Below are 26,948 nucleotides of genomic sequence, written 5' to 3' on the forward strand. Positions count from 1 at the left end.
CCACACTCCACTATCACACACCCTGTGCTGCACATGGCCCGGGGCAGCTGCAGCGCCCCCAGCTGGCCCAGGGCTGGACTCTCACCTTCTGCAGGATGGTGTGGGACATGGAAGCGTTGGCGTGGACAATGATGGTGGCTGTCTTGTCATCCCTGATCTCCTTCAGCAGAGGGGTGGGATCCCTGCTGTCATCCAGCATCCGCACCGAGAGCGTGTCCTTGGAGATGAGGAACTGCCGGAGCAGCTTCTCCAGGTTCAAAAGGCCTTCAAAGGAAAGAGAAAACAACAGACACCCTCAAAGGTTCTGCTTGGTTCCAGAAGCTCTTCTGCCATGGTCCACAGCCATGCCCATCAGGATGCAGCCCTGCAGCTCTGTGTGCTGCAGAGGGAAGGATTTGGGGCTCAGTGCTTGGCCCAGCAGGGAATGGGAAGTGATGGAGCTACCCCAGCTGTTCTCCAGGAAAAAGAGACCTCTCTGCTTGGCCCAGCAGGGAATGGGAAATGATGGAGCTGCCCCAGCTGTTCTGCAGGAAAAAGAGACCTCTCTGCTTGGCCCAGCAGGGAATGGGAAATGATGGAGCTGCCCCAGCTGTTCTCCAGGAAAAAGAGACCTCTCTGCTTGGCCCAGCAGGGAAAGGGAAATGTTCTCCAGAAAAAGGAAGTGGCCTCAAAGTCCTCTTGGCAAGAGATAAGATTGTTGATTCAAATTTGCTCAGGACCTCAGAGTGCAGACAAATTGTGTTTCCTCCCTGCCTGTGGGATTGTTCTGGTTACTGGAGGATTATTCCTCCTCCTCAACCTTTGCACTTCCAGCTCCCACACTAAGTGTCCTACAGGGCACAACTTGATCCATTTGGGAGCTCCTGGAGCACTCTGCTGTGTTCCAAGGGATGCAAAGCTCTGCTGAGAGTCAGACTGCAAAAAGACAACATTAATTCTACATAAAAAAATTGTGACAAAAACTGTGAGTCTGGTCCTGGCAGGGGGCAGAATTACCTGCAGACTGGGGGTTTGCAGAGCAACACAGAAGTCAATAACACCAACCAACCAACCAGCACATTTGGTGCTTTGTGGAGGAATTAAGAGAGTTTTAAAGTAGGACAGTGTTTGCAATCCAGCAGCTCCATGGCTGGACAAGGTCTCTGGAGACCCACCTTCCACCTCCACGTCACGGCCCTTCTCCTCTCCACAGGCTGCCCTGCCAGATGCCTCTCTGACTCTCTGTGCCCACCCTGAGCCCTCTGAGTGCCCAGCATTGTGCAGCCCCCTGGGCAGCATCTGGATGGGATAAACCATGGAAAGGGGTCAGGAATGGCCACTCCTCCCTCCCCACACAGTCTGCAGGACTGGGCTCTCCCCTCAGGTGGGAGCTGGAGACAAAACTGTTGGTGAACAGCCACATGGATGATTCCTGACTCCCTGACCTGTGCTCTCCTGCCTCTTTGGCACTTCTGACTGGGGTTCCCCCGCAGGTGGGTCACGGCAAGGGCTCCTTTCAGCACAGCTGCCTTGAAGTCTAAGATGTCAAAGCTCCTGCTGCAGCTTTTCTTAGTCAAGACAGCAGATTTGAGAGTCTGTCTCTTCTGCCCAGCTGCTGAGTTTCATCAAAAAATAACCTCCTGTCAAGTTTGATTGACCAGAGGGAGCACCAGATGTAATCACTGACCAGGCACAGACAGCAGGCACAGCCACATTCCCAGCCCTGCAGAGACAAACCCTAAAGGAGGAGGAAAGGGGAAAGAACAGAACTCTCACATCCCAGTGGCAGAGGCAAACCCAGCCCCAACTCCGAGCTCTGCTCTTCACCTGCCTCCCTTCTGACTGCACAAACCCCCTCATTCTGCAGCAGGGCAAGGGCCATGAACCACACAACAGGATGTGCTCAGTGTTAGAGCTCTGCTTTCAAGGACTCCAGCACTTCACAAAGGTAACAAAGCAGTGCAGCAAAAGGGGCACATCCAAGAAGAGGAGCCTCTCTCTCACAGTGAGACTCTTTGAGCACATTAAGTTTGCTCTGAGCTCCTTACAATGCTCTTGCCTCAGCTTTTCTCTGGGTACAGGTGGGAACTACAAGGGACTACAAACCCAGGACTTCTCTGGATCACACCATCTTTGTCTTCCTCACTGGCCAGTGAATTCACTCTGCTCACAGCACACATGGAACTCCTCTGAGGTTTTTTTGTGTGCCAGCCCAAGTGAACAGTAAATTTTACCTAAACTTTCCATGTGATCCTCGAGGCTGTGGAATGGTTTATTTTCACCTAATTCCACATTGCAAAGGACCAGATGGGTTGCTGCAAGTTACAGTCCTGAGATTAGCAAGTTTACTTACAGCTTGTCCCAGCCAAACCTGCTGCTGTGAAACTGAGGAGTATTTTTCAAAGGCACATCAAGCACAGAGAGGAGGAAATGGGACCAGGGGGGGAAAAGTGCAATCATTTGATGTCCTCCTCTGCCTGGAGGAAATTTTCATTTCCAGCACGTCAGATCCTACCTGGAGCCTCATCAAGCCCCTGCCTGCAGTTCCTCTTGCTGTGTGCAGGGAAGTCTCTGTTATCTGAAGAGATCCCCCTTTGTTTGATGAGCAGAGGAGTGGAGATGCTGCTGCTGCTGCCAGACTGGCACTTCAGAGGGATGTGAACACGAGTGAGGGCTTGGAGACTCCTCCTGGCAGCTTTGAAGTACTAAAGGGAGGACCACGGTGTACAGAGAGGCTGCAGCAGGACCAGCTGCTGGGACAGCCCTGTGGGACCAGCCCTGAGCTGGCCAGTGCCTCAAACTGCCCAGTGGCAGGTCCTGACCTTGCTTGGTTTGCTTTTCCTCACACAAACCCTGGGAGCTGCAGGGGCAGCCCAGCCCCAAGCTCTGGGCACAGGAGCTGCTCCTGGGAACCAGGAAAGGCAGGACCTGCCTTCCATGAAGTGCCACATCCCTGGTTATTCCTCCTGCCTGGGAGGCTCTGCTGCTGAAGGCCCAGAGCAGCAGCAGTTCTGCTTGTGGCTGCAGCCCCTGATGGTTGGGAAGAGAATGGTGATTCCCATCACCCAACCTCGCTCTCACACCCAACCCCACAGCTTTAAACATCTCCCTGAGGATCCCAGCACGTGCACAAGGCCTTGGATCTCAGTGCCTGCTCTCCCTGCCCAAGCAGTGGCTGTTCTTGCCTCCTCTCTGACAATCAGACTGATACAGGAACCCCTATGGAGTCTGTGCATCCTCCATTTGCCTTCTGGGGTTCAGGTTTCTGTGGAATCACAGCAGACCTTCCACACTGGGACCTCAGGGCACCTCACAAACTAGAAAATTATTCCACACCACAGACAAACTGAGACACAGAACCTCATTCTATTCACCAAACTGAGTCACTTCATCTCGTTCTATTCACCATGGCACTACACTTAGGCTGGCTCGAGTTCATTGACTCTGAGGGGCATTTTCTGCCTCTGCCAAGGCCAATTACAGTCAGTCCCCAGAGGAGGCTGTGGCTCCTTCCAGAGACAGCAGGAGTGTGACAGGGGAGGGCCCAGGGGCCCATCACAAGCCTTGGACTTAAACCAGAACAGCTACAACTTTTCCCTCCTGGGACCTAAATAAACACATCCCTCAGAACGTTTCCCCCCTGATGAGCACACAGCTCATGAGCCTCCCCAACTGCCTCAAGGGAACCTTCCAAAAGCTGGAATGCCTCGGGTTAGTTGCTTAAGGACTTAAGGAGCAGTGCATGTCCTAAGGGAAAATGAGGGTTTGTGCTCCCACATGAAGTTTGATTATGCCTTGTCTGTGTTCTGTGACAGTCAGAGCATGTTGGGCTTTGAGCCAAGCTCAGCTCAGGTCCTTCCTGGGCACAAAGAGCAGGATCCATGCAGGGCACCATCCCACTGCTGCCCAGGGGTCTGCAGGTTCTGCAGCACAGCCTAAATAGTGAGTTAGCCAGGGCTAAAACAAATTGGATCACTCCGAGTAAAAGAGTGTTATTGGGTTTGATCCAGTTAAATGAAGAATCACATTAATCACATTAATCCCAACGGGAGGCACCTGCCTGCCTTGGCACAGGGCTGGGCAGGAGGGCAGGGCTGGTGTGTGCCCTGTGCCTGGGGCAGCACGAGGGCTCCGAGCCCCCTGCACGGCAGCTGAGAAAACCTAATTATCTTTGCTTCCCTTTCTGCTTAAGGTTAAGGTAGACAATGAAAAATTCCAGGGCTGGAAGTAATGCAGCAGTGCATTTGCATGATTTTAATTGCATCATTTCGAGTCAGGTCCTTTCCTGGGGTAAATCTCACATAAGGTAATTTACTGACTCACACCAGCTGAGTATTTGGTCTCCTCAGGGCAGGAGAAGCAAAAAGGAAAGGTAAAGACACTCCTGTTCCTGTGCAGGCTCTGCCACAGCACTGCATCACTGGCACAGCTGGTGGGGTGAAGTGAAGTCTGCCCAGGGCTGCCAGGGAACGATGCTGCCCTTCCTTCACACCTGGCCCAGTCAGAAACCAGTATCCCCAGAGCTCTCACTGGTGCCTTTTCAAAGCCCCCCCTCTGGGCTTGTTTGTGTGTCAGACTCCAGTGCTGATGGATCTGGTTAAAGGGCAGAAAAGCAGAATTGTTGTGGCTGTTTGGCACTGCCCAGTGGGCTCAGAAAGCACAGGACCCACCTTCCTGTCCCCACTGGCATGCAGAGCTGCTCCTGCCACACCAGGAGTCCTGCAGAGAAGAACATGGTCCTGCTGAGGGGAAAGCTGCAGATCCAGATGCACCATCACCAGCAGATGTTTGGCTGCAGAGCCCATGAGGATATGCAGTGTATTGGCTATTAATCAAATCCTGCTTTTAGGCCAGAAACTGCACATGAGTTTGGGGGAGATATTTCAAAAAGCTTTACTTGCCTAAAATAATCTCCAGAAAAAAGCCTAAGCCTTTTTTTTTCCTTTTTACATTCAAAACCCCATCTGTGGAAGCAAAACACTCGTCAGATTGTCAAACAGAAGGCAGGCAAGTCTCTTCCCATCCCCTTTCCTCCTCTCACAAACACCTCCACGGGGCAACAGGGGGGAGAACCTGCTCTGGAGTGAAGAACCTGCTCTGACCAAGTGTCTGCACGGAGGTGAAGACCTGAGAGGCAGCAGTGAGGTCCCCCCAGGGTGCTGTGGGATCTCCTCCAACAGGCACCAAACCCAACAAAGGAGATGGCCAAGGAGGGCAGCCCGGGCCAGGCTGGCAGTGACTTACACTCAGCCTTGGCACAGATGAGGCAGGCAGTGGTGCAGTTGAAGAAGTTGAGGATTCCTGCCACGGCCACGCTGATGTCGGTGTTGCTGGGGTGCAGGTTGAGGGTGGTGAAGCGCTGGAGCTGCAGCTTCAGGAACTCCTCGGGGGCCACTTTGAAGTGAGGAACCTCAGTGGGGAGGGGAGGAAAGAAAATACAATTAAAGAGGAAATGGAAATAAAAACAAGTAAATCTACGGTAAAGGGCCCTCGGTGTGAACTGCACAGCAGGCACAGAGCAAACATCCCAATCAAACTGCAGCAGCAGCACTGGAGTCAGGAGAGGGGGGTGGGCTTTGTGCCACAGCAGAGAAAATAATTACCACAACAACGAGGAGCCACGGGAACAAGTGGATCAGGAAAAGTCTTGCTGAGCCACTCAGAGAAAGGCATCAGGGGCTGTGATTACAGCACAGGAAACCTTCTGGATGAGTTCAACCTCATTAGCTCGGGCACTAATTGTAGTGGGGCCCAAACTTCCCCCTGGGCTGGCTGCCTGGGCACAGAGAGGGTGCTTTGCAGGCTGGCAGGGACCCACAGGGGCAGGGCTGGAGCCCTTTGCTGGGTCCTGCATGGACAGAAGGCTGCAGAGGCAGCTCTGCCTGCTGGGGCCATGTGCCAGCAGGCATTAGGGAAGGGCACGATGCCCCTGCGCTGCCAGGGCTGGGGACAGATGCCCCACCTGCAGCTTGGGCACTTTCCACCAGCAGTGAGGTGACAGGTGGGCACACCATGGGCAAACTCCCAGGGACTGGCTCCGTGTCCTGACCACGCTGCATTGCCATTAACACCCAGAGCAGGAGGAGGAGGAGGAGGGGACGCTGCTGCTTCCCAGGGGTTTGGGAAGGGCTCCATCCCAGGCACACCCTGCAGGTCCCTGCACAGGGAATGGGTGGGCAGGCAGATCAACTCAGGCACTGCAGGTTCATCCAGATAAGGAGAGGGAATATTGTCCTTTTGCTGAGTGAATAATTTGGAAGAAACAGAAGCCAGAGAAAGGGAAACATCTGGTGCAGCTTCGTTAGCACAGTGTCAGGTCCTCTTTCCCTCCATTATCAGCCCTTCCCGAAGCCATCAGCCTGTGCCTCCCACCTCTCTCCTCTTGGGAAAGCCTCTTAGTAGCTTGTGATGGCTGTTTTATTGACAGCATGAGCTGTTTGCTTGGCAAAAGGAAAGTTAAAAGACACTAAGCTGCTATCTGCCTTGATTTCAGGCAGCAGCCTCAGCCCGGGCTGTGCCAGCAGGGACAGGCAGGGAGGGAAAGGGGAACTCCTGGAACCGGAGCAGCTCCAGCATCCTGATGGCTCCAGGAGCCAGGACAAGCCTGAGACTTGCACCTGCCAGAGAAGGGGAGAGCAGCCACCGCCACCCAGAGCTGCTCTCAGCCCTGGGCCAGCCCCTGCCTTCAGCCCTGGAGTCCTCCTCTCCTCTCCAAGGCTCTGCCCCAGTGCAACACCCTGTTCTGGACAGGAGGGGAGATGATCTTTGGTCCACAGGGTAGCACAGCAGAGACAGGTCCATCCCCAGGCTCACCACAGGCTCTGTGAACATCAGGCAGGTCCCTCCACCATCTGGTGCTTGGTGGTGACATGGGGACACTGTTCCCTGTGCCTGATGGATGGCTGGCAGCACAGGGGCTCTGCCTGGGCACTGCACCACCTTTAACACAGTGGCACCAGCTGATGCTTCTCTGATATAAATCACAGGGACTTGCTGCAGGTTTACATCACTAGGAGGGCAGCCAAGATCAAGCATGAGAATCAAATACCTTAGAAGTGCACTGGCACTCACCTTTCATTTCTGAAAAAAAAGAGGGATCAGAGACTCAGACTGAACCTGAATTTCAGGGGGAAAGCACTTGCAGTGTGTTCCTCAGAGCTGCCTTTGCCTGGGCTGGAGCACTTGGCCAGGACATGAAACAGGACAAAGCACTACAAAATACCCCCAGGAGCCCCATCCTGCTGCAGCCCAGAGCATCAGGGCTGAAAGATCCCTTCCATCTCTTCAACACTTCTGATTCTCCAGGAACAACCAACAGCACTCATTTGTTAACACAAATTATTTACAGTGCTCAGTTCTGTGCCCTCCTGGGGGGTGGCTCCAGAGAGAGCCCACTGAGTGGCTGGGAGATGTTATCTGGCCTTAAAGGGATGAACTGTGAGAGGAGAACTTGATTTCTTTTCCCGTGTGCAGAGTCAGATCAGTGCAAGATGGTCCAAGGCTTAGGAAATATTAAATCAAGCACAGTCTGGACACAGATAAACAGGGTTTGCATTGATGGAACAGCAGCAAACATAAAGCTCTCCAAGGGTGTGCTCAAAGTTGGGTCTCACCAGGAGCTTTGGCTGGGAATTGCAGGGATGTCAGGGCTGCCACATTCCCCCCCAGCCCTGGGCACCCACCAGGCACGGGGGCATCGGGGCCAAGTCAGTTCAGGTACATTAACTCGCTCCAGAATGAAACTTTTCCACTCACCTCTTTCTCCCCACAGATATTGCTGATTATAGAGCTCGAGGCTGGGCTTGAGGAAGGTCCCAGGACTCCCACCACTCCTTTGGGGAGGATCTGGCACACTGTGGGCACCAGAAAGAGGGAACAGGCATTAGACTTCATGCTCAGTTTGCAGCACAGTCCCAGCCACAGCACCTGCTGCACTCAGGACATCACACCATCATCTCCTTCATGCAACACACTCTGCCAACTGCCTGCCCAAATCCCTCCATTCCACCTGAAGCACTGGGACCATCTGGGACACTCTCCATCTTTCCCAGCCTCCTAAAATCCCACCAACCCCTTCCCAATGCCCCACCATCCTCAGCTGTGCCTCACAACTGGGGGCTCTCCCTTTCTGGTTTTGTCTCCCAGGATAAAACCTGAACTGAACTTCAGTTGTAGTTAATCTTCTGGCTCCATGGACCAAGGTTAGCAGAACAATTAAAAACCCCTGACAAACTGAAGAAGTTAAATCTCTTCCCTTGAGCTTCCAGGGGTTAAAATGCAACCTTTTGTCCTTTTAATTCCCAGCACGAATTTGGCTGAATTGCACTCCAAGGAGGAGCCCAGCTGGTGTCACCTCCTGCTGCCATCCCACCACCCACCCAGAAATGCTCCCCCAGAGCAGCTTGTGCAGGCAGAGCCTGAACAGAAGGTGAGAGCCCCTCGTGCCTCAATTCTGGGCTCTGAAAAGCTCATGGGAACATGTACTGGCCACGGCTCCTCCTGCAATGCCAGACCTGCCCCAGCAGCCCCAACACTCAGCTCCCTTCTCCCCAGACAGGAAAGCCACGTTTGCTCCACTGGAGTCTTCCTGAAGGAACAGAGTATGGCAGAGGAGAGAGGAGGCACCAAAACCACCTCCCAGCTCTGGCTTACAACATTTTCATATGTAGAAATTAAACCACAACATCACAAAACTGGGATTTTAAAGGCAGTGCCTCTCTGGTACCAAACCTGCCCCCTCCCCACAGGTCCCTGGCTCACCCTTCAGACAAGCTCTTGTGATGGTTCTTAAGAACTATCCAGACTCATCAGCTGGAAAAGGAGCTGGGAAAATTCAAATCTGAACATATTTTTTGTAGTAAAGGGAATTTCATCATCAAAACTGCTGGACTAAAGATCAGAGCATGGTTTTATCAACTTCAAGTCTTTAAGTCAAGGCTGGAGATGAAATGAGAGCCTACAGAGAGCCCCATCCTTGGGGTGGTTTTAGAGCAGTGAGCCTTGGGGTTGAGTGTAGAGTTTGCCAAGTGAACATCTACAGCCTGTTTCCAGCTAATCAAGGCTGGCCAGACAAGCTGTGCCTGCCCCATCCCTGGAAGTGTCCAAGGCCAGTTGGGTGGAGCTCTGAGCAACCTGGGCCACTGGAAGGTGTCTCTGCCCAGGGCAGGGGGTGGAACTGGATGAGCTTTAAGGTTCCTTCCAACCCAAACCATTCTATAATTCTCTGATCTCTGCCCTCAGACTTGTTAAGTCTCCCCAGACTCACAACTGGAATACGAGGCCAAAATCTGAATTAGTTTGTCACTTTGGGGAATTGGTTTTACTTCTCTTTTGAATGCAGAACTCCAAATCCTCCCCAGTCCCTCCACACACTGATTGCTCTGACTTCTTACACCAAGTGCTGATGAAATGCAAACATCTCCTCTTGGGTTTTCCTTCCTTCTGTGCTCTCTCTCTCACCCTCCAACATCTCCATCTCCTACAGAGCCAGGGATATTTTTTCTGTGCCATCTTCAAAGGAATCCAGTGCTTGCTTTTCCTCTGTGCTTAAAAATTTACAGGCACTTGCACCTCTTCTGAAGATGCTTTTAAAGAAGAGCCCCAGCAATTTGAGGAGCTCTCCTGCTGCCTCAGCAGCCCTTCTCAGCTGCAGCAAACCCTTCAGTGCTCTGCAATTCAGCAGCAGGGAGGAAGGAGCTGCTCCAAGTCCCCTCCTTTATCCACAGGTCATTAGTGCAACATTCCTGGGGACAATTTTGTGGTGCACAGAGGGGAAAGTCTGGTGAGTGTTTTCCTTCTCATCCCTGGCAGTGAGAACAAAAAGCGGGTTAAGTAGCCATAGCAACAGAGTTGCAACAACTGTCGGAAGAAAAAGACCTGGTTATCACTACCAGGGGGAAACATCCACTAAAATTAGGGGAAATGAATGAAAACAAAGTGGAGGTGCCTGAGGCAAAGGTTTTGACCACATTTGGGAAGTTTCTCATGTAATCCAAACACACTTCCTAGTTCAGAGCATTACCTGGTGCTGTTGGTGCCCACAGGGAGGAAAGGCTCAGCCACAGGCATGGAAGGTTCAGAAAAGGACTTGCAGAGCTGTAGAAATGCTGGTCCTGTGCCAAAAATCCATCCCTGATAATCACAGAAACTACAAGCACAGACACTGGCATGGCCCCTGCCACCCAAATCTCCTCCTCCTTCCCCACCTGGTGCCACAGAAGGGGTGTGTGCTGTGCAGGACACAGTTCTGATGCTGCTGACTTCTGGCTCAGTTTGTTTCCCATTCTTCTGTTGTTCAGAATTCAGGATCTCAGGAAGTGCTGGGCATTGAAGTGGCATCACGTTAAGAACCTCTTTATCCTGAGATGGGTTGTGGGTCCCACTGGGCACCCCTGGCCAGGTGTGTGTGCCATGACCGGTGCCCCTCCTCTGTACCAGCAGGGCTGTGCTGCCCAGCAGCAACAAAGGGCTGAGTTCAACAGTCTCCACGAGTGTCTCTGAAATGAAGAGCAGCTCTGGGCCCTCAGGACACAGCAAGACAAGCTTTGAAGGCAGAAATCCCTGCTCATGTTCTGAACATGCAAAAGCACCACAGGTGAGGAACTCTCCCATTCTGTGTGTCTGTACATCCCTCAAACACGGTCAGAGAGTCCCTCCTGGGCTCCCAGGGCACCTGAGAAACATCTCCATGGTCCCCCCTGCCCAGAGCAGGGCTGAGAGCTCTGCAGGGAGAGCATCAGCCACGGGGCAGGTCACAGGGCAGCAACCCCTCCCTGCACACCCCCCTCAGCTGAGGGTTCCAGCAGCAGGAGGGAACACTCCTGCCTCTAATTAGGAATAGATGAGCAGGGAAGGTGTGCAATTATCTCAGCATTGCCATGATTGCAGAACATCTCAGAGGATCTGCAGTGGCAGGGACTGGCCAGGATGGGATTCTCAGCCAGCAAACACAAAGAAATTGGGTTCTAGAGAGTTCCTCCTGCTCACAGCTCCAGACTGCTCCCTGCAGCATCCTCTGCTTCCCAAAAGGAATCCCCAACCACAGAGGCCCAGAGAGAAGCTCTGGCTGGCCCTGGAAGCATTGAAGGAACGAGCTGGTCCTGTGGGAAGTGTCCCTGCCCACAGCAGGGGGTGGAACTGGAGGAGTTAGAAGGTCTCTCTCAACCAAACCCATTCTGTGATTCCACAATAACCAGAGCAGGTTTAAACACGACACCCCCCACAAATGGGGGGACAGGCAACAGCACCTTTGAGCCAATGTCACTGAAAGGATGGATCAGGCACTTTGAAACACTGCTGTGAATAAATCAAAATGCAAAATTCTCCAGCTGCTGTCTGGCTCTGACTGCTGACCTGCCCCGAGATGTTTGGATTCCCAACAAAGAGCTGCATGAAAGGCTGACGAGACCAGAGGGGACAGGGGACAAGCAGAAAATCTGTCCCTCCCTGGACATCAAAAGGAATGAGGTGGTTTAGATAAAGACATGATTAAACAAGTCGTTTTGGATCCCCATAAAAGGAGTTGAAACATCAAACACAAAGAGAGAACAAGATTCCCTTGTAACAGCAAAAAAAAAAAAAAGCTCTGTCTGTGACCTTTCACAGCAAACTCCTTGAAAACACAGGAATTCCCAGCTGTGCCACCCAGGAACAGGCAGGGTTTGTCCTCAGTCATGGAACAGCAAACAGGCAGGAAGGGGATTAAGTGACTCCTATTTTACCTGCTGTAGCAATTGTGATTTTGGGGCCCTCAACGTGGAGATGCCTGAGCCAGTCAGGAGGAAAAAGGAAAGAAAAGCAGCTCAAGACTAAAATAAAAACTCACTCCCCAAAATTCTCCCTTCTCTTGAAAAAACTAATTGTACATGGAAAATCACTGATGGGGTGCAATTCCCAAATCAGTCAGCTAAATATGGAGCTGTGATATTTAGCAGTGATTCAAAGGGTGTGAAATGTGAGAACAGCATTAAACAGCTGTAGAACAGCTTTGCAGTCACAGGTCAAAGCATCTCAACAGCTTTTATTAATATTATGTGTCATAACAAACACCAGCTCTGGATTACAGCGACTGAGAGCCATGAAAGCCCTTGAAATTTAAGTTAGAGGATCTTATTCTCCTCCACTACCAGCATAAATCAAGAATAACTTCAGTGACAGTAAGAGCAGAGCCACAGAGAATCCAGATTGTTCCTTTTCTAACAAAGGCTTCCAGACACTCTCCCCTCTGAAGGAAAGGGAAATAACATACTGCAAAATTCCCCAAAATCAAGTCAAGTTTGTTCCAAGTTTTACTTTTTTACATTCTATAAGCCCAAGTACAGAAAACAAAGAAAATCACCCCAAGGTGCAAAGTGGAAATGGGAGATGCTTCTTTCTCATTCTCCATTTCCACATTCTCCCCAAACACATTTGCTGAAATCAACATTTTCTTGCACAGTTTTTCATTCTCAGCTTGAAAAACCTTTCAAGAGAAAAGTTCTGAGCAGTGTAATGGGTGTCCAAGTGAGACAGAAATCCTGCTCATGGTCCTCAGGGCATCCCTGGTGCCACTGGACAGCCCAGGGCGAGGTTAAACAACAGGAATGGTGCAACAGGCAGGGGATCCAGGAGGAAGGAACAGGAATGGAACTCCAAGTGCTACTGAGTCCTGCAAAGGCAGAAAGCTCAGGCAAAGAAGGAACCTTCTCATTTCCTAAAAGGCTTGCTGGGACATCTGGGACACTTCCAGGGGCAAAGGGGGGACGTACTTGGAAGGACATTGACCTGTTGGGGCAGGTCCAGAGATCCCCAAATTAGAGCTGGAGCAGCTCTGCTGGGAGGGAAGGCTGAGAGAACTGGGGTTGGTCAGCCTGGAGAAGAGAAGTTTGGGGTGACCTCAGTGTGGCCTGAAGGAGCTGCAAGGAAGATGGAGAGGGACTGTTCACAAGGGTCTGGAGTAGCAGGACAGGGGGAATGGCTTCCCACTGCCAGAGGGCAGGGTTAGATGGGATACTGGGAAGGAATTCCTGGCTGTGGGGGTGGGCAGGCCCTGGCACAGGTGCCCAGAGAAGCTGTGGCTGCCCCATTCCTGGAAGTGCCCAAGGCCAGGCTGGACAGGGCTTGGAGGAACCTGGGACAGTGGAAGGTGTCCCTGCCCATGGCAGGGGGTGGCATTTAATGGGCTTTAAGGTCCTTTCCAACCCAAGCCATTCTGGGATTCTGTGACTGTGTGAAATCCAGGCTGGCCCCATCCCATCCCTGCCCTGGACAGTGAGACTGGACCTGCCCCTCTGCTGTGCCACAGGGGGGCAAAGCAGGATGTGCCCCGTGTGGGGCAGATGGGAAAGACCAAGGAAACAGGAGAGAGATGAGGGATCCAAAAGAGTGACTTGCTGTTTTAAGCAGTGTCTGTGCTGCTGCAGGTGATGATTTTAATCTCCACTGCCTCGTGGGTGACAGGCTCTATAAATAGCCATTCAGGTACTTGCTGAGATGCACTTTATTAACTGAACACTTCTATAAATAATGCAAAGACTAATTCAGGAAATGAAGGATGTGCTGATCCCGCAGCCCCTGCTCTGCCAGTGCCCAGAGGGACTGCAGGGCAGCTCTGGGTGCCACAGGCCTCCCTGGCATGCTCAGTGCCCTGCAGAACACACCCCAGAGCTGTGGGAAACCCCAGCCTGCCCCAGGTCACAACACAGGTCACAACACAGCCCCACTCCCCGGGGATCCCCTGCACGTTGCACCATCAGAACCACTGGGAAACGAGTCTGAAATCCCTATTATTAAAAATGATTTCTCCAGCTTTTTCAAGCCAACTGGTAATAAAAAATTATAGTCCTCCCTTGAACTGTAAAGGTCAGCTTAAAAATGATTCTAAAGGGAAACTATCCTGTTCCAAAGGATTTTTCCACTTATAAGAATAAACTGTTATAGATCTTTGGGGTTTCTCTCCCTCAGACTCCCCAGAGGTTTGTGGGACACTGACCAGCAACTTCCTTTTTATTCACCAGCCTGGAGCTGCCACATTGGGCACCCAGAGGAACAGCTCTGAGGGAGAACTGTTTCATTGAGGGACTTGGGAGTGACGTGGGAACTCCACTGCTCTTTCAAAATTAGCTCTTTTTCATCCACACTCTTTTAAACATCACTTGAAAACTTCACTTTGTGTAAATAAATCTGCTGCCAATCTCAGGCTCTGGAAGAGCTGACATGTTTGCTGACACACACAGAGTTCCAGGGGGAATTAAAAATAACTTAATTGCACCCAACTTGCCCAGAGTCTCTTATTTGCTCACCATTAAGTGCTTGACAAAGGATCAGCACCTCCTCTATCACTGCCTCTGTTTGCTGACACAGATTAAAGGAAAGAATTGGTCCCAAGCCACTGAGCTGAGTGGTGGCAAAGCCTCCCGGGGACCCAGATCCCCTCAGCCCCCCCTGACCCACCTCCCACCACAAGCTACACCCCCACGGAAACTGCTGTCCACAAGGAGCAGAGGGGCAGCGGGGCAGCGGCAGCGCCGGGGGAGGCACTCACTGGTCTCTGCAGTCTCGTACTCGCTGTCCCGCAGCAGCTCGAAGATATCGACCTCCACCCGCGCCTTGCCCGCCCGCTCGGGCGCGCGGTTGATGCGGTTCTTGGCCAGGGTGATGGAGAGCCTCTCGCCTCTGCTGCACTCCATGGGGTCATCCAGGATGGCAGCTGTGGGGGCAAAGGTGTTGGCAGAGGTCAGGCACGGCAGGGATTGTGCCCCTCCCCAGCCCCTCGTTCCCAATCCCTTTGGCATCTCCACCCGAGCGCTTGTGCTCCCGTCACTGGCACAGCCGGCACGTCCCGTGCCCACACACGGCCCTTCCTGCTGCTGCTCCACCACCTCCCCAGGCTCTGCCAGACAGGTGGGTGGCAAAGCTCTGCAGCAGAGGCTGTGCTACCTGTCAGAGTGCCACAGCACAGCCACCCACACTGGCGGGGTCCTGGTGGCACTCACTGCCATGCCAGCACCCACCTGGGGGCTCCTGGAGAGGCACCTGCAGCTGTGCAGCCCTGCAGGGCACAGGGCAAGGCTCTGCCCCCCAGCCCTGCAGGGCACAGGGCAAGGCTCTGGCCCCCAGCCCTGCAGGGCACAGACCCCTCAGGCTCTGCCCCCCAGCCCTGCAGGGCACAGACCCCTCAGGCTCTGCCCCCCAGCCCTGCAGGGCACAGACCCCTCAGACTCTGCCCCCCAGCCCTGCAGGGCACAGGGCAAGGCTCTGCCCCCCAGCCCTGCAGGGCACAGACCCCTCAGGCTCTGCCCCCCAGCCCTGCAGGGCACAGACCCCTCAGACTCTGCCCCCCAGCCCTGCAGGGCACAGGGCAAGGCTCTGCCCCCCAGCCCTGCAGGGCACAGACCCCTCAGGCTCTGCCCCCCAGCCCTGCAGGGCACAGACCCCTCAGGCTCTGCCCCCCAGCCCTGCAGGGCACAGACCCCTCAGGCTCTGCCCCCCAGCCCTGCAGGGCACAGACCCCTCAGGCTCTGCCCCCCAGCCTTGCTCTGCCCATCCCAGTGGGATCTTCTCTCTCCTGGCAGAACTGCAAAGCCTCTCTGCATCCCAGTCCTGCCCCAGTCCTGGCAGTGGAAGGCCACTGCTGAAGCCAAGGTGGTCCAAACTCTCCTGATTTACTTTATACCCCACTGATGCTCAAGGATTCCTTCTCCTCCTGGATTTCTGGGAGCTAAACTTAAGCAAGCCCTGATAAATCCTTGTGGCACACCGTGCTCAGATGTCTGGGGGAACATTGTGCCCCAACAAGCAGCTCAAACTCCATTTCTTCAGGAAAGAAGCAGCAGAGGAGAAAGTTCCCAGCCCTGTTTCCCGGGAAAGGGTAAAGCACATGCTGGGTCTGATGAACATTCCAAAATGCTGCTCGTGCTCAGGTGCTGACACAGCCAAAGGAAAGCTCAGTGGTGGGGAGTGTGTGTCAGCATTCTCAGATTCATTAGTTTCTAATTTAAAAGCTTCAAAATCACTAAATTAGGAAATGTTTGCAGGTATATTCCTAATTGCCAGTTTTCAAACAAGATCCACTTCCACTAATGCACAGTTAAATACATTTTAAATATGAAATAGTTGAAATCAAAGCATTTTCAATCATTTCCTCAGGCCACCTAGACAAAAAAAAAAAGGTTTGCACAGAGGTTTTTTTGTCTCTATCCAGGGTGGGATTTTCCATTCTTATTTTTTGGAACTCTTGAAAAGTTCCCTACGATTGAGGGAAACAAAAAAAAAACCAAACAAAAAACTACCAACTTTCTTCTTGAATCAGCTCTGACTGAATTTGAACTTTGGGAGCAAATAAAGGAGGAAGGGGAAAGTGCTCACAGCAAGTGGCAGGTTTGGGAACAGAAAGGATGGAGATGGAGACCCTGGATCCAGGCTGGAGGTGGCAGCAGCACTCCCAGAACCCCCACACAAACCAAACTACACCCCAGCTCCCTAATCCCAGCGGGATTTGTGGCAAAAATCCAGCAAATTGTGCTCACCTGCATGTTGGGACTCTGGTTACTTTTACCAACTATTAGACCAGCCCCCAGCACTGAGCCACTAATGAGGCTGAGCTAATCTTTATTTATTAAAGCTAGAGGATGAAAAAGGTCATTTAATGTTCAAAAAAGGTTTGTTTTAAAACTTCATGTCTTGGGACACAGTGCCAGAGCTCATCTAATAGTGGCATCATTAAGTATGAACGGAAATCTTCACAGAAATTCCCTTTCATCTCCTGTCTATTAAATATGGGAAGATGCATCAGGTAAATCTTTAATGCTGGAGACTTACAGCAAAGTCTCTGAACTTTGTTGCCCTCAAAAATCACTTCTGTCTTTCTCATCATGATAAATGTCTCTGCTTTAGACTGTTCCTCTATGAATTATGAGGGGAATGTTTCAGAGAGAGCCAGGAGCACCTGGAGCTGCAAAGCCCAGCTCAGGATTCCCCAGGCACTGGCACTCACACAACTTCAAGGACTAGCACAAGCTCAGTTTTCCTCTGGAATTACTGACTGGAAACATCTTTTCCCATGGGATGCTCCAATCCTGACTGATAAACATCCTTTATTTCATAATATACTTTTGTCCAAGGTGCTCAGGTCTTCCTTACACTTAACCCAAAACTCACCCACCCAAGAGGCACCAAACCAGAGGAGTTCATCCCTCTGGAAATGCACTGAGAGCAGCTGGGTTAGAGCTGAGCAACAGACTCCAATTTCAAATTTCTATCAAACACAGATTTCAAATGCAACACTCAGCAATTAATGATTTAACAGCCAGAGCCAGGTATTATTCATAGGCAAAGAAATGCAAAGGGATGGGAAAAGCAGATTTCTATGACTCTCCTACACATAGAACACACCTCAGTGACCTTCCAGGCCTCGGGGTGGGCAGAGGTGGGGGGTGAGGAGGCAGGAATGGTGCTCTGGGGTGAGAGGTGTGTGTGAACTCCAAGCCTGAGCCCTGCCCTCAGGACAGAGTGTCAGGGGTGTCTGTGCCTTCTCCAGGCAGGAGCTGCACGAGGAGCTGCCCAGAGTCGCGTCCTCCTCAATCTCCACCGTGCCCAGCTTGGGCACAGGGACAGCCTGGGCAGAGGGGCAGCCTGGGCAGAGGGGCAGCCCAGGCAGAGGGGCAGCCTGGGCACAGGGGCAGCCTGGGCAGAGGGGCAGCCTGGGCAGAGAGGCAGCCTGGGCAGAGGGGCAGCCTGGGTATAGGGGCAGCCTGGGTATAGGGGCAGCCTGGGCAGAGGGGCAGCCTGGGGAGAGGGACAGCCTGGGCACAGAGGCAGCCTGGGCAGAGGGGCAACCTGGGCAGAGGGGCAGCCTGGGCAGAGAGGCAGCCTGGGCAGAGGGGCAGCCCGGGCAGAGGGGCAGCCTGGGCAGAGAGGCAGCCTGGGCACAGGGGCAGCCCGGGCAGAGGGGCAGCCTGGGCACAGGGGCAGCCCGGGCAGAAGGGCAGCCTGGGCAGTGGTGTCTGGCACACATCTCCACCCAGGGCACAGCCACAGCACTGCAAAAGGCAGGTGCTCAAAGCTCCTGCCCCTCTCCTCACGCCCTGGAGACTCTGCTCCAGCAGGAGGAAGGACATTAATACCCACCCCAAACTACTCAGTTCCACATCTTTCTGGCAGAGCACTGGCTGGGGCCAGGCAGTGCTGTCAGCCTGTGCTTCAGAGCTGGGCACAGCTGTGCCCCCGGGGCTGGGCTGGCACCCAGCACTCACCGAGTCCCTGCCCCACAGACAGCTCGGAAATGGATCCTTTCCACCCTCAGCTGAGTTTCAGTCAGGGCTAAGGAAGCAGAAAGGCTCCATCCTCCTGTCCCCCCGAGCCATGTGGCTCCCCAGAGCCACAGCCACGCTCAGCAGATGCTCCCTGACAAGGCTGATCCCAGTGCAAGTTCTACTACACATCACTCCTTAATTCATGATTCAACCAAGATCTAATGAAGTGGCATTTTTATAACAATAACAGGGAGCAGATGCTCCAGGAGGATTAAGCACTGCTACAACAGACTGTGTTCAGCTGACCTTTCCCTGGTAACAGTATTGGGGTTTATTTACATTTTCTCAGATGCTTTTCGTACCTCTGAGATCTAAAGACCTGCTCAGAAACACAATTTCTATCTCAAGGCATCTCTTGAAGATGCAGATTTAGCAAAGCATTGTAGTAAACATGATTTTCACTGTTCCTAACCTGTCCCTCCAAGCTAAAAAGATACAAAGCTGTCTGTAATATTTCTTAGGTGTCTCATCTGACAGGTTAAGATCACACCTCCACCCTCCTCTGATTTATACAGCAAACACAGCCCCAGAGCCATGATGGCAGGCAAAGCCCTCCCAGCCCCTGGAGCCCACCCTGTGCCCGATGCCCACCTTGGCAAAGACCTGCCAGCCCCTGGAGCCCACCCTGTGCCCAATGCCCACCTTGGCAAAACCCTCTCAGCCCCCGGAGCCCACCCTGTGCCCGATGCCCACCTTGGCAAAACCCTCCCAGCCCCTGGAGCCCACCCTGTGCCCAATGCCCACCTTGCCCCCCAGCCCAGAGTGCCACATCCAGTCCTTTCTCGGACACCTCCAGGGGTGGGCACTCCAAACCTCCCTGGGCAGCCCCTTCCAATGCCTGACCACCCTTTCCAGGAAGCAATTCCTCCTGAGGTCCATCCTTGGCCACGCTCCAGCCCCTCAGTGTCTCTCCTGAACATGGGATTCCAGGTGGCTCCTCACTGGTGCCAGTGCAGAGGGCCCATCCTGTCCCTGCTCCTCCTGGCCACCTGTGCCCAATTCCTCTGCTCTCTGTGCTCCCATTACCAACCAGCACCTGGAACCTCAGCTGGGCTGGGAAGATCCAGCACCTGCCACTGGAGCTGCTCAGTCCTTGCTCGCCAAACCAAAGCCCTTCAGACCAAAGGCATTCCAGGAAAACACGACATCCCTCAAACACTGATGTCCTGCTCAGGAACACCAGACTCAGGAGGTGCCCTGGGGTGTGGGGACATCACCCCAGACCTCCACATCTCCCCTTCCTCCTGCTCCTCCTGCCCACCCCCTGTGTTTGCTGAACCCCTGGAGACCTCCTGCAGCTGCTCCTCACCCTGAACCCCAAACCACCTCCCTGGCAGAGACTGCAGGGTCAGGTGATTAAAAACTGTTGCAAAATTGCCTTAATTTGTCCTTTTCCCCTGTGCTGAATATGGTGTCACCCCTTCAGGCTGTCAGTACAGCAAAGGACAAGAAATGGGCAGAGTTCCTCATTCCGGGGCTGTCAAGAGCAGCTCCAGAGGAGACACAGGTGGGATTGTGTTTCCATTGGAACCTCTGAAGTGCTGCTTAAAAATAAAATAAGAAGTTGTCAACACACTATTACTCTGAGAGGAAAGAGGATCTCATCAAGGAAAAGGAATATCTACAAACATAAAATCTCCTTCACAAAGAGACTTGATAATGTTTGTGTGGTCGGTGCAGCACAGGGCTATTCATTGCTCTTGGCCAACACTGGCAATCTGCATTTAAATGGAGCTTCCCTCTCATTTCTGCTCTCCAGAGAAAGTGAATTCAGGGAGAGAAAGGGAGACATGATAAAAACAGCTGAGGGCTTTAGTTTGTACTGCTTGAAACACAATCTCTCTTTTATCTTCTTTATTAACTGCTTTGTGTACATAAAAATCAGAATTACATTCTCGGAGACCTGGAGTTTCCAGGAAAATGGAGAATGAAGGTGACGACCTGCCCATCATGCTGGACCTGGCCCAGTGCTGGGAGGCAGAGCCCCAGTTCCCAGCAAATATCACCCCTCTGGTGCAGGGAAAAGCCCTGCCAGACTCCCCATCTCCCCTGCTTTTCCAAAGAGTAACCCCACTGGGAGGTAAAAGCAAACACCCTCAGCATGGAGACAGAAGCAAAGGAGCCCAAAGGGATGAGCAAGGAGTGTGCCATGGCCATGCCCCCTCAGAGCTGGGTCATGCAATCCCAGCCCACCCTCCTGGACAAAAGCAGGGCAGGACACTGAGCTCTGGCAGGGAAACTCCTCTGGATTTCCACAGCCAGACCTGAGGCTGCAGCCATGGAAGATTCTGCCCTGGGGATTCAAAGGGTGTGTTCATTACCAGGTAAGTGCCACCAAATGCCCTGGGAAGCCTGGCCAGGGACAGCCCAAAAAGGAGCACAGAAAAGCAGGGAGAAGGAGCAAGGAGGGATTTAACCCTCCCAAGGTGATCCTGGCTCTAAAGAAAGGGATGGGCTGGAAGGATGGACACAAAGGGTTCTCCTGCCCTGAATGTGGGCTGAGTTTTGTGCACAGAAAGGAAGGAGGTGACAATGGAAAGGCAGGAAGGCACACGGGGCAGCTCCCACTCCAGAGCCACAGACACTGCCCAGGAATGTTGGTCCCAAAGGCACAGCAGGAGGGAAGAGCCTCCCTGGGTTGTCAGAAATCTTCCAGCAGGAAAACTGGCACTTCCAGCCACCAGGAGCTTGTTCCTGCACAGGATGGGATGGGATGGGATGGGATGGGATGGGATGGGATGGGATGGGATGGGGTGGGATGGGATGGGATGGGGTGGGATGGGATGGGATGGGATGGGGTGGGATGGGATGGGGTGGGGTGGGATGGGATGGGATGGGATGGGGTGGGATGGGGTGGGATGGGGTGGGATGGGATGGGATGGGATGGGATGGGATGGGATGGGATGGGATGGGATGGGATGGGATGGGGTGGGATGGCATGGCATGGCATGGGATGGGATGGGGTGGGATGGCATGGCATGGCATGGGATGCCTTCCTTCCCCTGAAACTTTGCTCACAGCTGCAGGAATCCATAACAGTCCCTCTACCACAGATTTCCAGCACCTCTGCAAAGTCCATCCATCAGCCTGGATCACAGTTTGCCAAAAACTCAAACTGCTGCACTGGCACCACATCCCCAGGAGGTCAGAGAAAGTGCCTAAATCTTATTTTCTTGGGAAAGCAGCCTAAAAACACTGACCAAAGTTGGGAAGATCATTCTCCTGCCTGTCTTTTGTTTCCACAATGTCAGGCTGAGTTTCAGAAGGAAGTTTTCCTGCCTGTTTTCCTGGTCTCAGGTGACTGGCAGCAGCTGTGGTTTTTAGGCAGAGAGCACTGGGAAGCCCTGGTGGGGCCAATAAACTTGGTAAGACCAAGAAACAAGCAAGAACTTAATTAAGTCAGCAGAGAGTATAAATACAAGAAAAATAACCCCACAAACCCCAAGTGCCATTTCCAGGCAAGGCAAAAGAATGAGGAAGGAAGAAACAATGTGTAAAATTCTAAGGTTAAAAAAAAAGCCAAAAAACAAATGGGGAATTCTGTGAGGATTTATAGTTCTAATCATGGACCTGAGAGATGGCAATTCATAACACAGCAGTGGGAGAGGCTCTGGGGTGGGAAAGAGCTTTCCATGGGATGGGGGAGCAGGAAAAGAAGGTGCTGCAGAGGCCCACAGGACCCAGGACACCCAGAGAAAGGCTGTTCTGTGCCTACAGGACCACAGAGCTCCATGTGCAGAGGGGGCTGCACCCCAGGGGCAGCCCAGGCTGTTCCAGCACACACAACACTCTGGGATTCACTGACTGACAGGGACTGAACCAGAGAAACACCCCCACACCTGGCACTGCCTCTGGCAAAGGGAACCATTCCTTGAACCCCCTCTGATCACAGAACTAAGGCTGAAGACCTTTAAGCCCATCAGGCCCAACTGCCAGCCCAGCACCCCCTTGTTCCCCACTAACCCCTGCCCCCCAGTGCCACATCCACCCAGCTGTGAGCACCCCCAGGGCTGGTGACTCCACCACTGCCCTGGGCAGCCTGTCCCAAGGCCTCACAACCTTTGCCATCAAGAAATTTTTCTTCATATCTAATCTAGACCTCCCCTGGGGCAACTTGAGGCCATTTCCTCTCCCCCTGTTGAGGATGAGCCAGCCTGTTCCAGGATTAATGGCATTCAGGGTCTGCCTAAAGTCACTGAACTTTCATTTCTGTAAGTGGGGCTTTAGTGACCTTTTCCCTCTTAACCCTTCCTGTATCTAAGCACTGACAGTGCCTTGGCTCTTCTGTCAGCACCTCCCTATTTAAAGGATGTCACAGCTTTGGCACCACCTCCTGACCCTCCCCAGGCTGGCAAACCCCAGGGCACTGCAGGGGTGCAGAGCTCAGCCCAGGGAAGTGCCAGGCCCCGTGCCCAGGCTGTGCCCAGCAGCTGATTCACTCACACACAGACAGCAAACAGCCTTGGACACATCCCCAAAGCCAAGGTGAGAAGGGGGAACATTTGCTGTAGTGAGGGATTTAGGGGTTTGCTTCCATTACTATGGAGAGGTTAGAGACATTCTGCACTGGTTCTAATGGTGCCACAAATCAGTGGCCATTGCTGCTGTCACAGTCTCCAGGAGATGGATCCAAGGACAAGGAGCAGCCATGCTGGATGTAGAGAGCAGATATGACAATTCCTTTAAAGAGAGGAGATTGAAAACCACTTCACCTCTCATTTGTCTTTCTCTTGATGTGATAAATGAAGAATGGAGGCATGAAGAGATAAAGCAGCTCCTCAAGGTTTTCCAGGGCCAAATAAACAGATTTAAAATGCCCAGAGACTTCAGAAACACTTACAGGACATCAGCCTTTCTGTTCACTGCCATCAAAACCTGACACTTCTGCTTCAATCTTCAGGCACTCAAGTGCATCACAAAGATAAAGTCAGCACTAGCAACAGATCTGCTGGGAGGTGGGAACCCCCAGGAGCAGCTGCTCAACACGAGGAACATGTGTGTGAATCAATGGGTCAGTGCCACAAGGCTGAGCACAGTGGATGGAAGAGTCAGACTATGTTTGGAACCTTTGCGTGGGAAGAGGCTTTAAAGCTCATTTTGTTCCCCCCTGCCATGGGCAGGGACACCTCCCACCAGCCCAGGGTGCTCCAAGCCCTGTCCAGCCTGGCCTGGGACACTCCCAGGGATGGGGCAGCCACAGCTGCTCTGCCCAACCTGTGCCAGGGCCTGCCCAACCCCCAGCAGAGGGTCAGGACCTTCAGAGGGCAACTCAGAGCACCAAAATAGGGTGATTTGGAGTCTGCTCTCTGTGCACCTTCTCCACAGGAAACCTCACTGTCAACCCCTTCCCCCCACACTGCCCAGATGTGCAAGGGAAGGCAACACAGCCTCAGAGTAGGAGGGGATCACAGAAAAGCTGAGTAGAAGAGGAACAAGGTGGGAAAGGTGACCTTGGAAGCCTCACCCCTCCAGCAGGGGATCCAGATGTAGTAAAGCACATCAAAGAGTTTGATCCAATTAAAAAAGGACACTCGAGCCCTTCACTGCTGTGCCTCAGGATTGTTTTCATCTCTGTTCTCCTGTTAGAACAAACAACTTTTCCTGCTGAGTCACCCTGAAATGAGATGCTAAAGAGCTGCCACACCAGATGTGGAAGCCCTTCAGATCCAATATCGATCAATCTACACAGCCTGTACTTATTTATTTTTTGCCACTCAGCCTTCAGCAATTTAATGGGTTACTTTAATGCCTTCCTGCCTTCCCTCTTTAGTATGCTCTGCCCACTGCAATTCTTCTCCCCTGGTGACTTCTTCCCTGACTTCTGGATGGGAAAGCAAAACAGCAATTTACTTTTCCCTGGACTCTGACGTGGTTTTCCCTCCCTTTCCATCCATCTGGGCAGCCGAGAGCTAATTCATCTAATCCCAGTATACTTTTGATACTTGTTCAGAAAGAAAAGCAGCCCCACTTTGTTCTTAGATGACTTTTTGAGAGAAAGGATCTACAGAGACCTGAGTGACTGAAGTGATGCACAGTAACATCCTCTCTCACAGCAATTTGTCTCAGCATCCTCTGGAGACCTTCCCTAAGTGGGGTGTCAAGCACTGCCTGGAGAATCCTTGGCACAGCAGAAAACAACCCCCAAATCCCCCAAAGTTTTCCCAAAGAATCTCAGAGGTTTCCAGCACAAGGCTCTTCTCTGTAGGTAAAGAACAACTTTTAGACAGTGTTTGCTTTCAGCTTGGGAGCTCATTACAGATTCTTCTACATCTGGGAAGGTTTGAAACACGCCACACACAAACAGAAAAGGGCAAGTGAAGAGTGGGAATGGAAAGAGAAAGGCAGGAAAAAAGACAAAGCTCAGCTGCAGAGAGTAAATGAACTCAGACACAGAAACTCTTAGTGAACAAGCCTGAAGAAACCCAAAGGAAAAGCCATTGCAGACTCCCTGGATGTTGAGTGTGATGGAAGAGCTGGTGGGATCAGAGCTGGAGAGGAACCAGAGCCAGCAGCGGGTGAGGAATGAGGCACAGCAGCCCCAGCCAGGCTGGCACAGCAGAGCTCAGTGGAGTGAATTACATCCCCTGCAGTCTGTTATGAAGCTTCTTAGAGGGGACACTGAATTAGTGACATTAATGCAGCACAAAACTGGATCAGGTTCACAGTGATAAGCTTAATTAAACCACAGAGTTATCCATAGGCTGTGGTTTATGTTATAAATAAGCAACGTTTATACTGATTAATTGAAGTCATGGTTCAGATCGTTAAATCCTCTTACTTTCAACCACCTACAGGAGGGTCCCTGCAAGAGCTGAGTGCAGCCACAGGTGGTTGTGAGCCCAAGTACACCCTGGAGGGCAGGGCAGGGGCACAGGGGCCTTGCCAAGACTCCTTCCCACTGGGAGAAGGCTGGACTAGCTTGTGTTCCAGGGGTGATCCAGGGGCTGCTGTCACATGGAGAGTTAGGGTTGGCAGCCACAGGCAGCACCACGTTCCCACTAGTTCTCCAAGTCTATAAAGGATGTTTTAACACAGCACTGAAAACATCTTGGAGACAGCAAGCTGTGTCAGCTGCCCTCCTGGATCCAATTCTTTTTCATTATCCAGCCAGAAGAACTTGCCTGCAGAAACAGGGCTGCTTTATCATCCTCCCCAGCCTCTTCCTACATGAGAGATGTCCAGGGCCACCTCTGGGACAGCAAAGCACCAAAGCCCCCAAACCTCCCCAGCCCATCACCCACCCCTGGCCACCCCTCTCAATTCACTCTGAATCTCCATGCTCAAGAAACACCATGCAGAGATAAAGGGGAAAACCCCTGGCCCTTTATGAAAAGCTTCACTCCATGAAACTTGAGGTTTAAAGATGCAATTCCCACTTGAGCACTGCTCTGAGCTGAGATGAATTGAGGCTCATGTCTAACACTTACTCTAATTGCAATTATGAAAACAGGACAGACCCTTTCTCCCCTCTTTTTCAGCTTTCTGCTCCTTTCTCCCACAGCCCCAGAGGTCTCACACAGCTCTAATATTTCAGAGAGTGGCCTCGTTGCTCTGAAGTGCAAAGGCAGCTTGGGAGCCCCTGGTTTGCTGCAGCTCATCTATCACATCTGCTCCCAGACCCAGCACTTATTAAAAATTAGAGCCGGTCAAATTATTGTTATATTTTGACACATGGAGAATATTATTATCATCCTTTCCTGCTGCCCCCAACCCCTCCTCATGAATCATTCATGAATCTGTGCTGGTCCCTGCAGGAGAGCTGGGCTCAGGCTTTGTGCAGAGCAGATTTCCTGCCCATGGAGCAGAGCCACAGTGGAGGGACACTCTGGGGGGAGGCAAGAGGTGCCCCAAGTCTCGAATGAGCCCATCAAATGGTCCCAACAACTCCTGCAAGGATGATTACCAGCTCCTTCACCTCCTCCAGTCTTCTCCCTTTTTCTTAACACCAGAGTGGGAACTGCCTAATAACAACAACAACAAAATAAACCTTGTTTATGACCAGCAGCAGGACTGGGGCTATTTCCATCTCTGCTCCACCACAGAAGAGTCTTCTAAATGGATAACAATGATTGTGAGGGTCCAGTTATCACCTTGAAACCTCACATTTTGATACAGCCAATGTTGTTCTCTTATAGAAGAGCTGCCCATCCCCTCTGGAGCAGGACCTCGTGATTCCCAGACTCTCCCACAGCTCTCCCTTTTCCAAACCTCCAAAGCAGAGCACACACTCCCCAACTTCCTTCCCTCCAACAGGCATCAAAACCCGCCACGTCCCTCCCTGGAAAACTTGGCAATACCCACAGCTCAGCACCGAGAGCTTCAATTAAATCAATTAGCATCCCCATCCATGGCTAATATTGGAGCCGTAGGAGAGGCTTTATCATCCAAGCAGAGCATCAGTTGGTGTGTGCAGATGGTCACTGGGGGCGCTGGAATCTCCCCACCAGCACTGGAACTCGGCGGGTTTGGGCTCGTTTCAAAGGCACCAGCCCTGTTTATCAGCTTGGAGAAGAGCCTGTGCCATCTGGGCAGGATGAGGTTCATTGTCTGCCTGGCACCCACGGGGTAAACACAGTTCCCACTCCCACCCCACTGCCACTTCTGAGCACTGACTCAGCAGGGAGGAGAGCGACGGGAACGGCTTCGCTGAAGAGCACTTTGAGAAAGCTCCTGGTGCAG

At 52.4% G+C, this 26,948-nt stretch overlaps 1 protein-coding gene across 1 annotated transcript in view; it reads right to left on the minus strand.

The window, feature by feature from the left end:
- Window positions 1–26,948, minus strand: part of GRIK4 (glutamate ionotropic receptor kainate type subunit 4) — a 173,745-nt gene that overhangs the window by 52,722 nt on the left and 94,075 nt on the right. The window contains exons 3-6 of the mRNA XM_071576151.1: window positions 14,501–14,665; window positions 7,735–7,832; window positions 5,224–5,389; window positions 86–264 (exon numbers count right to left, since the gene is read on the minus strand). Coding sequence (XP_071432252.1) covers window positions 86–264; window positions 5,224–5,389; window positions 7,735–7,832; window positions 14,501–14,665 — 608 coding nt within the window. The remainder of the gene's footprint in view (window positions 1–85; window positions 265–5,223; window positions 5,390–7,734; window positions 7,833–14,500; window positions 14,666–26,948) is intronic.

The sequence above is a fragment of the Pithys albifrons genome, chromosome 23 (genome assembly GCF_047495875.1).
Source record: "Pithys albifrons albifrons isolate INPA30051 chromosome 23, PitAlb_v1, whole genome shotgun sequence".
Taxonomy (NCBI): domain Eukaryota; kingdom Metazoa; phylum Chordata; class Aves; order Passeriformes; family Thamnophilidae; genus Pithys; species Pithys albifrons.